Genomic DNA, 12,416 nt, shown 5'->3' on the forward strand with positions numbered 1-12,416 from the left:
AACCACTCCCCATTTTAACTGTAATATAAACATGCAGCAGTATCACTTCTGTGTGGATTATAAGGGATGGTCTGGGCATTGCTAATGTCCATGCAGCTGTCTGCTGTAGGCATAGCACAACCCCACTTACATCAGAGTTTGCTAAAGTATCCTTCAAGCTGTTTGTGAGCAGCTTTAGAACTTGCATTGGGGTAAGGAAGCAGTTGTTTTCTGCACAGAAGTCTCTTTCAGATTGGCCCAACTATGTAAAATTATTACTTTGGTTCCCATCCAGCACAATTCATTCAATATTTTGTGTCAGGATGCTTGTCATCGGTGGCATTTGCCCAGGGTGAGTCACCAACAAACCTACCCAAGCAGTGATCTGCGAGAGCCCTCAAATCTTTCACATTTTCATTTTACAGGGTACAGCCCTGGTAAATTCATTATCATATTGGGTCACACAGCACTTTATAGAGCAGCTCCTTTTCTTCTAACCAGATTTCAGCCCAAGAGGCAACTACTTCCAAAAGAGACTATCTGGTTCAGTGTCCATCTTTGTTTTCCAAATGTTTCTTTCACCACACTGCCTTCTGGTTACACTGGTAAATTTGGGCGTACTCAAGATATTTTTGCCTTCTTCCTCCACCCCAAAATTGAAGGAAAGCTGAACTATATTAAAATGAAGTGAGAACTGAGACCCTGAAGGAAAATGGCAGGAGGTGTAAAGGACCATACAAGACTCTTTCCAGGAAATGGGCAGAAGGTTCATCACATGAGTCACTGTAACCTTAGATGACTAAATTCTTGAAGAATAAACTGTGAGGAATATGATACTGCTCAGGACAGTTCCGGAGGGAGATGAAACCTTCTTAAATAGCTGTTGTTTGGTTTCTTGTTCATGATTCATTCCTGAGGAAATTGCTGAGTCTCTGGCCAGGAGCAAGGGGATGTGCAGGCAGTGCCAACCCTCCTAGGCAGAGGCAACAGGCAAAGCATGCTGGGGTGCACATCCTGCTGCTCCTCGCACCAGCTCTCCTGCCCAAGGAGCTGGGAAGGGATCAGGAGCACTCCATGGCTGTCCTGCCTGAGTGAATAGGGTAAAACAGGATCACTAGTGCTCATCCACCAACTGAATCAATTCACAGCATGTTTTTGTGTACCAGCAGGTATGAGACCAAGAGGAAATGAAGGTATTAAAATTCTAATTCCAGCTTATTTTAAAAAGTTTTCTTGCTCTTCCTGCTCCAACCAGTTAACCAAGTTCTATCAATAAAACTGGCCCAGAGCTCTAAATTTGGATTTCAGAGATGGTCTTAGGATTTTAAGCCAGTAACAACAGAAGCAGTCAGATGCCTTCCAGAACTACCTCCAGAGGAGCCGAACTGGCATTAACAGCACTGGGAAATGTTTGCAGTAGTATCTTGAGTGTGGAGAAACCCCAGTGTTCCAGCACACTGCTGTCAGTTCCCATCTTGATGAGTTTCACCCAAGCATTTAGCATTTCAGCATTAGTTCTGTCTCATAATGTCATTTATGTAATGATTGCTCATTTGGTTCCCATTAAAATAATGGTATTTCTTCTGCAAACCACTGCCTGTAAAAATCAAGCCATTCAGTTTCTCTTTAGATTGTAATAAAGGAAATAAATAGTAGGATATATACTGTAATTCTCAGAGAATGGGGGGGCTTTCTTTCCCCTCTTTGACATACGAAGATCAGACATCAGAATTAGGAACATGAAAGGTCTGTTAAGGGTTGATAAATCCATCTCCTGCAGAAACAGTGTAGTTACTCCCCAACAGATGTTCCTCAGGTGGTACTATATTGATAAAATAGTCTACAGCTCTCCATAGTCAGAGAGAGTAATTTCTCTCTTAAAACTGGAGAAATGGAAGGTGTAGTTCTCTTAAGTCATCACAGTGCCACTATACTTTGAGACAGTGTAGACTGATTCCTTGTATTGTATATACCAGCACTTTGAGGAATTCAGTTTCGAATGTCTCAAACAATGGGGGTTTCATCGCTTCCTGTGGGAGCCTGCTCTGCAGCCTCATTTCACCATCTGGAACGTTTTCCTGAGTGTCTGCTCACTTTAAACTTTCTTTTAATTGTGTACCCACTATTTCTTCTTAATTTGCCAAAAGTTTCTGTTGTGTGAAATTCACATTCTGTTGTGCTTTTTTATTTTTTATGAGGATTGAGTAAACCCTGAAAGATTGATAACTTCTTCTCTTTGCTTTTTCTTCCTCAGAAATTATAAGTAATTAATAATATGTTACTGCTTTTTTACCATTCATCTCAGCTATTTACAAGGAAGATCAACATTGTTGTACTCTTTTTACAGATGGGAAAAATTGAAGCACAGGGCAGGAAACAACTTGCCTGAGATCATTCAATGAGCCTGTAGCGAGACTTGGATTTTTAAGAAGGTCTCCACAGTACTGCCCTACTTTTTTCTTACTTTTTTTTTTTTGGCCCAGTCTAGTTCCCTTTGGCTTTGTTGGAGTACCTAGGAAGGACAAACTTTCCATGAACTTTATTCAGAATTGCAATATTGTAACTGAAAGGTCAGCTTGTTGAATATTTAACAGTTACTATCTTTCCAGTGTGTTGGTCAAGCATCCTAATTAAGTAGTGATAAATAAAACCAACAAAGCATTTTAACAGACTAATTCAGTCCCTAGGGCCCCTGAACTGAATTTCCTTCAGCTATTCAGTGTTTTCCCGGTTGTGGATTGTGCAGATTGAACACAGTATATATCAAGCACACTCTTATCAGCGCACTGCAGGGAGATTTCCTTCCTCCTCAGTGCCACCATGCTTACTTCACCTGTTGTGTTTCCCTTAGCTCAGTGGTTTCCAGTGTGTTTCTCAGAATCTGGGTAGTTGATGAATTATAAATCTTCCAGTTTGGAATAATAACACCACGATGTGTACAGCATGATAAAGTGGGTAGGGAGCCATACTCTGAGCAGCACTGTGGGCTGCTAAGAGATAAGGGGTTTCTCTTAATTGTCTTGAACCTTCTACCTGTCCTGCCTGTCGTTTCAGTGAATGTCTTTGGTGGGACTGGAGACACCTGAGAAGGTGGGAAGATGAGTGTTGCTCCTCACCTCCACGTGGGGAGGCGAGGGCAGCCAATTCTGTGAGCTTGCAGCCTGGTGTGCAGGGGCCTCGTAGCTGCCCCACACCCTGGGGAGTGAACTGGCAACACTCATCACATCTGAGCTGCATTGCTGCATTGTGTGGGTTAAGAGTTGAGAAATCAGGGCTCTGGGTGGGCCAGAGCTGAGGGACAGCACACAGATCCTCCTGGCTGCTGACCATTGTCAAAGTATGCCAGCAAGTCTGTAATATTATTACACTTCTGCTCCTTCTGGCCTCCTTCATTCCAGATATCATTACACCATCATCTGAGGATTTACTGACAGCCACAGGACTGCTGTAGGTCACTGAGCACATTACCTTTGCTTTCAAATTGAGTTTGAGAAACTACCAGCAGTGTCAAGCCTCTGTCTCCTGACCATGTGAATAGAGGAAGCTAAGAAGCAAAAAGGATTACATAAAGCAGGGAAATCCCCCTCAAACTTCTCCTAGAGTACCTCAAACTGAAGCTGATTTGCATACATACAAATAATTTTGCAATGGCCTCTAGCCCCATATCCTTACTTATAATGATATAATCAGGCCAGTTCTCTGAGTTAAATCACTTAGAGAAGATAAGAAAAGATCAAATCAGAGCCTATATAGAAATCTAAGCAGTTTAATGTAGTGCATAGGCCTGCTTCAGGTGCAGATACAACTGGGTATTGCTATTCCACACAAAATCAATAGGAACTGTTCAAGACTTGGTAGTAACCAGCAGTTATTCTAGAAAAAACCCTATGTTACGTTTTGTAATTTGTGATTATGGGTGGGTGGTATCATACATAGCTTCCTGTATAAGCCCTGTGTGGTAGAAAATGAAAAAACTAGAAAAAAACTATGGTATTCTTGTAGTTAAAACCATGGTCATCCATAAAAAAACCTGAGACTCGTTTGGCCTGGAGTTCCTGAATGATGCTGTTCAAAAAGCAGTGGTGTTAAACAGATTTCCAAGATTCCTGTGATTTTTTTTTTAAACATCATGGTTTAACAGAAACAAACAAGTAAGCCAAAAGAGACAGAATATTGAAAATGCACATTTACTGGCTTATCTAAAGCTCAAAAATGTAGTTGGCTAATATGGCACTACAAAACTATTTTTTGTTATCTTTTATGCACTGAGAATGACAATCTTCATAAGCCTAGTACATCATGACTGTGGAATGCCTGGATTCCATAGAATTCTTGAAGTAGGCAGTATTTTCTGCTCCCTTGCTTAGAGAATTGGGCTTGGGGGTTTGTTTGTTTGTTTGTTTGTTTGTTTGTTTGTTTGTTTGAATAGGATGAGAATATAGACTTCTCAGAGTCTCACTAGAGCTCTTTCTTTGGAAGAATTGCTTGCTTACTCTTTTCCATCTTTTTATTGAAATAAGTTCTCAGATACATTTTCTGTCAGCCCTCTCCCAAAGCTAGATGGAGTATAGACAACTTCAATTATTCTCTCCCAGTAAATTACAGAAGGACTTCCTGTACTTTTTTTGGGCTGTTAAGCCAGCTCTGTATTAACATTAAATACATTTGGGTAATGCCGTAGATGCTTTGCAGTAAATACCAAAGCTGCTTTAAACAGTCTTAGAGGTATTTCCCGTGAAGAATATGGGAAATGAGAGTTAACATCATTGCCAGTGTGGTTATACCAGGACAGCTATATGAGCAACTCATTTCTAGTGTAGTTGCTTTTCATATAGTTACAAAACAGGGCTGAAGAGGAAGAGAAAAGCTGAGACACAGCTTACCTTGACAACCTGTGTAATAAGCCTTGGATTTCTTCTACAATATCCCCTCTGTTAATCACAGCTTGTTACTCTGAGATATCCTTTCTTTCACTTTCCTCCTTTCAGGTTTATTGACTTTCCTCAAAGCTTTGGTATAGCACAGTAGGAATCAACCCAGGTATGAGCTGGCTGTTCCGCAGAGTCCTTCAGGCACCTGAGGACTCTCTGTGCTATGATGGAGTTTCTTTCAGTGGGTCAGCTGGAGAGACTGGAAAAGAAATATCTATTTGAATAGGCCTGGGATGCCTTGCAACACAGTTAATAGCAGCAAACCTGAGGACATGATGTGATCTGACTGACGATTAGTACCTTGGATATTTTGGTCCTTGGTAACTGTGTGTGTTTTTTCAGCTTGTGCTCATCAGCTTGCAGGTTGCTCAGGAAGGCTTTAATTTTGGTTTAAAATATTTCCTCCCACGAACAACAGTCCATTTTCTACATAAAGTGTCTAATCACAGTCATATAATATCCTTTATTTACATAGAGAGCTTCATCCCAAAGCACTTTATAGCCTGGCATTGACAGAGGACTAAGACTAGAAGAGGAGCAGCTTATAATGGTTGGGAAGCACTCTCTGATCTCAGCCTAGGTATTAATAAAGCATATAAAGTAGATCCATGATATTCTCTCTGAATCCAAGGCAATTTGCTATTAGTTAGAAAATATACTGCTATAAGCTGTGCTCTGTTTAAATCTAGAAAATGTTGAACATGAGCTGTATGGGCTGTATGAGCTGAATGTCCATCTTCTTACACATCCTATTCTCTGTTCATAGGTACTGGCTACCAGAAATCAGTTTTATTGGAAAATTAGGGTGGTGCAAAGTACCCTAGCAAGTACAGTGTTCTCAGCAAATACATGCTGGCCTTTGGAGAGTTCTGGCAAAGAATGGGAAAGGGCCCTCAACTAGTCTAGGGTTTGTCTCTAGAGCACATCAGAAAACTTGCTAGCCACAATGAGAAGGAGGGTTTGGACACTGCTAACTAGAAGGGCAACCAGACAAGCAGAAAAAAGAGGGCCATTACATTCATGTCAATCCATTCTCAGCAAATCTATAAAATCAGTTCATAGTGAACTTATTACCTTGATTTGTTTTGTGTATTAAATGAATTTCAAAGTAGTTGTTTGCTGGAGGAAATGGCAACTTTGCAATCTCATTCAGCAGTACTGTGATTGAAGTGTCTTGTTTTTATTGTGTGTTTCAGACCGAAAGGATCAAACAAATTTAGTTTGGGAAGGAACCAATCCTGCCCTGCAGCCCATACGAGTGAGGAACACTGCCTTGAAAGATACTTCACATGATGCTGCTTTACCCAGCCCTACTGGTGAGACTTCAAGAAATGCATCAAATCTATAGAAAGGACAAATGAAACCTCCCCAAGGACTTGAATGAATGATGACATTGTTTTTCAAAAATCTGGTGAAACAGATTTTCTTGAGTATTCTTCTTCTTCATTAGTCCCTTCAAAGACTAACTTTAAAACCAGTGCTGTTCTTTGTATGTGTGAGGCCATACTTAACTCTGAACTTATGAAAAACCTGTGTTTTGTTTAGGTTAATATAAGTGACATAATAATAAAAGCCTCTGAACAACGTACATGGTACTGAAGAAGCACAGGCCATGTGTGCCTTCCTAATTCACCTCACCACCTCATCAATTTGGAGGAGCCAATGGCCAAGCACAGGAGTGTCCACAGCCCAAAACACAGTGAAATGTTCACTTCTGTTTTTTTAAGAGAATGATAAGCCCACTCAGTGGCTTGATTACAAAGCAGTAGTACAGTAAATACTTATTCCTGTAACTCACTTGGAAATCATCAGAGATGCCCTAGGAGTTACAAATAGCTGGGCTCTGACTGTGCAGAACGTTAGGAGAACAGGTAGCAATATAAACAGTGGGAAGATCGATGTATTACAGCTGCTCAGCCTTCTCTGTCTTCAAAGCACTTTTGAAGTATTCATAACATGACTGCAAACCACAGAACTATTTGCTCACCTTAAAGACTTAGGGAATGTATGACTTGCTCAAGGCCACTAAAAGCATCCCTGGCTGTGCCATGATCAGGATCTGGTTGTTCCCGGCTCTCAAGCCCACAGGAAAGAATTGGGTTCAGTTACTGCCAGCTGCCACTGCACCGTCACCATTGGCCTGAGAGGCTGGTTCTGTCCTCTACCACCACAAGGAAAGCCTCCCTGAGCACCCTCTTGAAAGCAGAGTAACCTGTACAGAGATATGAGAGGTCTGCGAGTACTGCCGAATGGCTGTAGGTAACCCAGCAGGGAAATGAGCTGCAGTGAGGCCACCTGAGGCAGCCAGGCAGGCAGGTTGCCAGCTGCTGTTTGCTGGGCAGTCTAGGGGTGATAGAGTTCCTGGGAGCACGTGGACCCATACTAAAAAGTATAACGCACCCTAAAGTGTGGCAGTGCCAGAGATGTGGAAACTGATGTTGCATCACTCCCAGCCGCCAGATAGCGTGGCATGGAGAGGGCAGCTATCTGCTTGCATGCCTGCTCACACAGCTTTGGATTCTTCTTTAACAAGGAAGTTTCCATCACAACAAGGAGGCTACTGCATTTCAATAAGCTACTTCTAAAAGTAATACTTTTCACCCTGGGGAAGAGCAATTTTTGAGTTTCAGTGTTACCAGTTTTGTGCTTTGAAGAGACCTTTGTAACATGCAATTTTAATTTTGTTTTAGCTAAGATTTAGATTTTCTTCTTGACAGTGCTGCACTACCGGCCGCTCAAACCCTGTTGAACTTGCTTGTAGCCATTTTATCTGAGTATCTTGTAAATATTTGGTAGAGCACTCAGACAGAGAAGTGTTTTTTGCTCTTACAGTCACATGCCTGGTTCCAGGACCTTTAAGAAGTACAAAAGACTGAAGGCAGGGAAAATTCCACTGAACTGCATTCAAGTCTCCAGGGAGCAACTGCACTCTGTTTAGACTAAAATTTCTCATTGCTGTCTCTCCCTATTAAAAAAAAAACATGGAAGGATTGAGAGGGGAAGCTAGAGGGTTTCATTATTATAAACACCAGAATGCAAGAAAGCACTGTTTTCACTCATTTCTCTCATATTGCAGACCCATTTGCAGTTGGAGAGGGAGATAAGCTTTTTAATGCTCTCTGCACTACCTGGGAAATTTCCATCAAGTTCTAAAATGTTTTACAAACATTAGTGACTTAAAGCTTAATCCCCTTCTTCTCATCCCCATGAAGCAAGTACAGTTTAAAGACAGAGCTACTGAGACCAAAAATAGTTCTGCTTTGCTGAAGTCAGAAGGACAGCATGGTAAGAGAACTTGGGTCTTTTGAGTCCCACCTTTCTGTCTTACTCCACGAACAACACACATTCCCTCCCTTTCCAAGCCTTGCTCTATTTCCCTTCCTAGGATATAGTGAAAAATGCAGGCATCACACCTTGAGACCACCTTGGCTTTTGCCCCTTGCTCACAACTGCTGTCCCATGGAATGAAGATGATGAAAAGATTGAAGAGGAATATGAGGTGAGGGAAAAAAATTCAAGTCACCACTCTGTCTGCCTTGGGCATGTTCTGCCTCCACTGCTACCAGTGGAGCTGGTGTTCTGTTGGGAGCAACCTCAAAGACGTTTGTATGTACTTCCATATAATATTCAGGCAGAACTGTGGTAAAAATGCCATAATCAACAAGAGAGCTCGGCTGACAAGAAAATTGGACAGATGAGCCAATAAGTGATTCCTGTATTGAATATATGTAATTTCATTATCCTTCTGTATGTGACCTGCATTTCTTACTGCTTATTATTATTAGCATCCTGTAACTACAGCTGCAGACATCTCTTGCACCTCTTCGGAAGAGAGGGATAATCCATCAGCCAGTTCTTCTCCAATGATATGAGTAAGATTTTACCAGAGGGATTAATGGTCAGTTGAAGAGGGTTGTTCCCAGCAGGGCTAAGCAAAAAGCAGCGTGCACCTGAGTTATGAAGTGGAAGAGAAGGAAACAAATCTATAGATTTTAAGTTCTTAAATTAGTTTCCCCTTTGCTTCCCTTGTTCACACTGATAAATAACCAGACATGCAAAGCTGGATGTGTTGACAGTCACCAGTGTAAGCAGGACTGAAAGCTTCTCCCACTGTGCAAACAAGCCTGAAGTCAGTCAGCTACCAAAACCAGATCAGTATGTACCAGCTATTCCAACCCATGTAGATGAGAGATATTGGAAGGAAAATCAGTCCTCCTGTCTCTCCTGTGACCTTATGACATACCCCAGCACTAGAACCTTTGGCCTCTTAATGCCGTTACCTTTTGTGTCAAGGCTCCAGCACTGATCCTTGGGTTGGCTGCTTCCCTAGCACTCTTCCCTGTAGAATATCCAGACTCGGTGCAAATGCTGTGCACAGTGCTCATTTCATTCCCTGCTGAAAGGCAGCCAGGCCTGAGGTGGAACATGGCAAGCGCTTCGCCGCACCTGGCAACTCCACACAGCTGCTGAAAACAAGCGAGGAAGAAAACAGTGTACAAATGCAGGGGAATTTTCACATAGGCAGGATGTAATTAGCAGAGCTGGAATTTGGCCAGGACACTGGGGTTAAAACACTGGCTTGCAGGTAACACACTGGGATCTTTCATAATTCAAATGCTCAGGATCTCCCATTTCCATTTTACCTGGAAGATGTCAGAGGACTGTTCCCTATTTAATGGTCATGGGCAGCTCTCGAACATCTGACACAAAGGAAGAAGTGTCTAAATGGTGCTGCACCTGCAGAGCTTCTCTGCCAGCAGCTGCCCACCATGAACAACAGCTCAAAGGATCACATCGTGACAGGACCACGGCTGCACTCCTGTAAAACACACCTCCATGCCTTGGGTTCACTTCACCCCTAACCCTCATTACTCAGTTTTTGGGCCTCAAATCCCTTCCAAACAGAAAGAGAAGATGATAAAACTAGGGCAGCACCTTTCGCTTAAAACACAAGAGAGAGAATATTACCATTAGGTGCTGCTTCAACCTTGTTCTCTGCCATTTGAAATAATTTCAGATAGCTATTGGACAACAGAGAATTTAGATGAAGCACTTCCTCCCAGTGTAGATGAATAAACTTTTCCAACTGGCCTTGCTGGTAATACACAGACCATGAAGAGTTTTTGCTGCCGTCTTCCTTCCAGCAGGGAAATTATGTTCAAACCAGCAAAACATTTTTTTTCCACTTCATGATCTCACTTTCTGTATGAGCTATTTTCTGTTTACTACGAAGATGTTGAATGTCCACAAAAGATCAGGGAAGTTCATTCATGAACCTCACATATGTAAAAGTCTGCATTATGTTTCTACCATGATGTGGCCCACAATCTGAAATACAAATAATTGCAAACCTCTAACCCCTTGTCAGTCTGACCTGCAAACACGTGCACTCAAAGAGCTGACTTCCCCTGTGTAGTGCAGTGTGTGCAAGCAAAACAAGAAGTGTTCCTGCCATCTGAAAAAGTATAATCTCTGCGTCAGTAAGTCATAGAAAAGGGACCCCTCCTCTGCCTCTGAGAGCCTACCATGCCAGCTTTTGGTTTATTTGCAGGGGGGAGGGAAGAGGGGTGTTTGTATGCCCAGGCTGCCATGCAAGCCCCCTCTCTGTCAAGTGTTGTTTAATGCAACCACCAACTAAACTTGACGAGTAGCTCAGTCAGTGAGACAACAAACCTACAGACAGCCTTCAGTGGCAAAATGCACTGGGGAGAGTAAAGAGCGAGCAGCTGCAGGCAACAGGAAATCCAGCACTAATAAATAAAACGTCTTATAGCCAGAAAGAGGAAATAAACAGCAGCAGCACAAACTAAGAGGACAGAAGAGAGCATAACTGTGGCATGGGAATCACTGAGTTACAGTGAGCTTATTTTTACAGAACGTTGTCCTGGTTTGTTATGTGTTCAGACTGCAAAAAAAGTGGGGGAGTAGGGGAACTGCTCAAAGAGAGGGTCTCTATCAGAAGTTGTCAACAACCACTGTAATTAAGGAAGCAGCCAGAGCACACACAACCAGAGCTACTGCCAAACTGAAATGAAAGCATTTTTTGTTTTCAGCTGTAGCCCCAAAGGATAATAAAAGATGTTTCTACCATGCCAAGTGAGGAGCTGCAGGACACCATTTCTAGATGGCCCTCCTCCCATCTTTCCAAAATTATACACTGTGGGGAAGCAGCAAGTTACTGTTCCTAAGTGTGCTTTCAAAGCCTGTGCCCGCACACTCCATCTGACTGCAGCCACCTGGGAAGGCCAGCCACAAGACAGGTGGGTCCCCAACCACCATGGTGACAATGGAGGTGGCAGCAGCTGAGCTCTGCCCCCAGACAATGGGCTGTCCTGGCACTGCTTGGTTCAGATTGCTGGAGCTGCAACCCTGAGTTTTTCCCACTTGCCCTCAGCTGTGGGTTTCACCACGGCCCCACAGCACCAGTGGGAGCTGCCACATTCAGAAGAGCCACACCCCACTTTCCTCCTGAGGGCAGCTGCGTTTAGGGGTTCACTGGTGTCTTGGCAAGGACCTGCACTCGTGGCACACCAACACCGTGCTCTCCTTGCTGCTGACAGCATAGGTGGCTGTACCCATGCAGCAATAGCTGCTGGGGACACCACGTGGGCTGGCAGAGCTGAGGGGGTTGGCACGGATCTTCCCAACCATTTTGCTTTCCCTGGTGGCTGCAGAAACTGGTGCGCAGGTTCTGCAAAGGGAAAGAAGTCATTCAGAAATTGCGTGCATATTTCTGAATTCATTCATTGCGTGGCGTTTGCCTTTCATCCTCCCCCCTGGGCTCTGTGTGCATTGCTGGCATTCTCTTCCAATCCTATATAATAATTCCCAGGTCTCCACAAGCCACTGCCTGCCAATGGAGCCCACAGTCACTGGCCCGCCAGCCCGGTCACATGAAAAGTTACACGCAAAGGTTTAATGCTTTCTCCTGACCCCAGCCCCTGTTCCTGTGAATCCCCTGCAGTGTTTTCCTAATCACGTACCGGGGAAGCTTTGCTCTGAGCAGGGTGCTAAGAAGGTGGCTATTCAGCTGCAGCAGTTCCAGAGTCTTTGAGTTCTCTCCGAGCTGTAAATACAAGCAGTGGAACCAGGTGAATGTCTGCCAAGGCTGCCATTTAGACCTGAAGCTGCTTTCCAACCAAAGGCACATTTCAGTCGCCTCACTTGCTCTATCCTAACTGCTGTACTAGTGGCTAATTGCTTCAGCAGGTATGGAAATCACTTCTCAAGGTACACAGCATACACTTGCATACAAGGTACACAGCTACGGTCCAGTAGAATTTTAACCTTCACTGGACATTGACAGTATGTCTGTTACTAGGGAGTCAAAAAGAAAATATAGCCCTTTCTTTACAGAATTCTAGATGATGCACGTATTTAGTTCATCACACAACTTGTGAAAGTGGTAACATACTTACTTTTGTGTCACCCTTATATATGACATATCAGAAAAAAACATCTGCTTTTGGAGAATCTCAAATGGAAGTAATCTTTTATTAAGTCTGG

At 43.1% G+C, this 12,416-nt stretch overlaps 1 protein-coding gene across 4 annotated transcripts in view; it reads left to right on the forward strand.

Annotated features, from left to right (window-relative positions):
• The window catches only part of RAD51B (RAD51 paralog B), a 404,105-nt gene extending 392,922 nt beyond the window's left edge, over positions 1–11,183 (forward strand). For all 4 annotated transcript variants that reach the window (XM_033062473.1, XM_033062472.1, XM_033062475.2 and 1 more), the window contains exon 11: positions 6,107–11,183. In XM_033062473.1, coding sequence (XP_032918364.1) covers positions 6,107–6,258 — 152 coding nt within the window. In that variant the 3' untranslated portion in view covers positions 6,259–11,183. The remainder of the gene's footprint in view (positions 1–6,106) is intronic.
• The last annotated feature ends 1,233 nt before the right edge of the window (positions 11,184–12,416 follow it).

Source organism: Catharus ustulatus, chromosome 6 (assembly GCF_009819885.2).
Source record: "Catharus ustulatus isolate bCatUst1 chromosome 6, bCatUst1.pri.v2, whole genome shotgun sequence".
In the NCBI taxonomy this organism is placed as follows: Eukaryota; Metazoa; Chordata; class Aves; order Passeriformes; family Turdidae; genus Catharus; species Catharus ustulatus.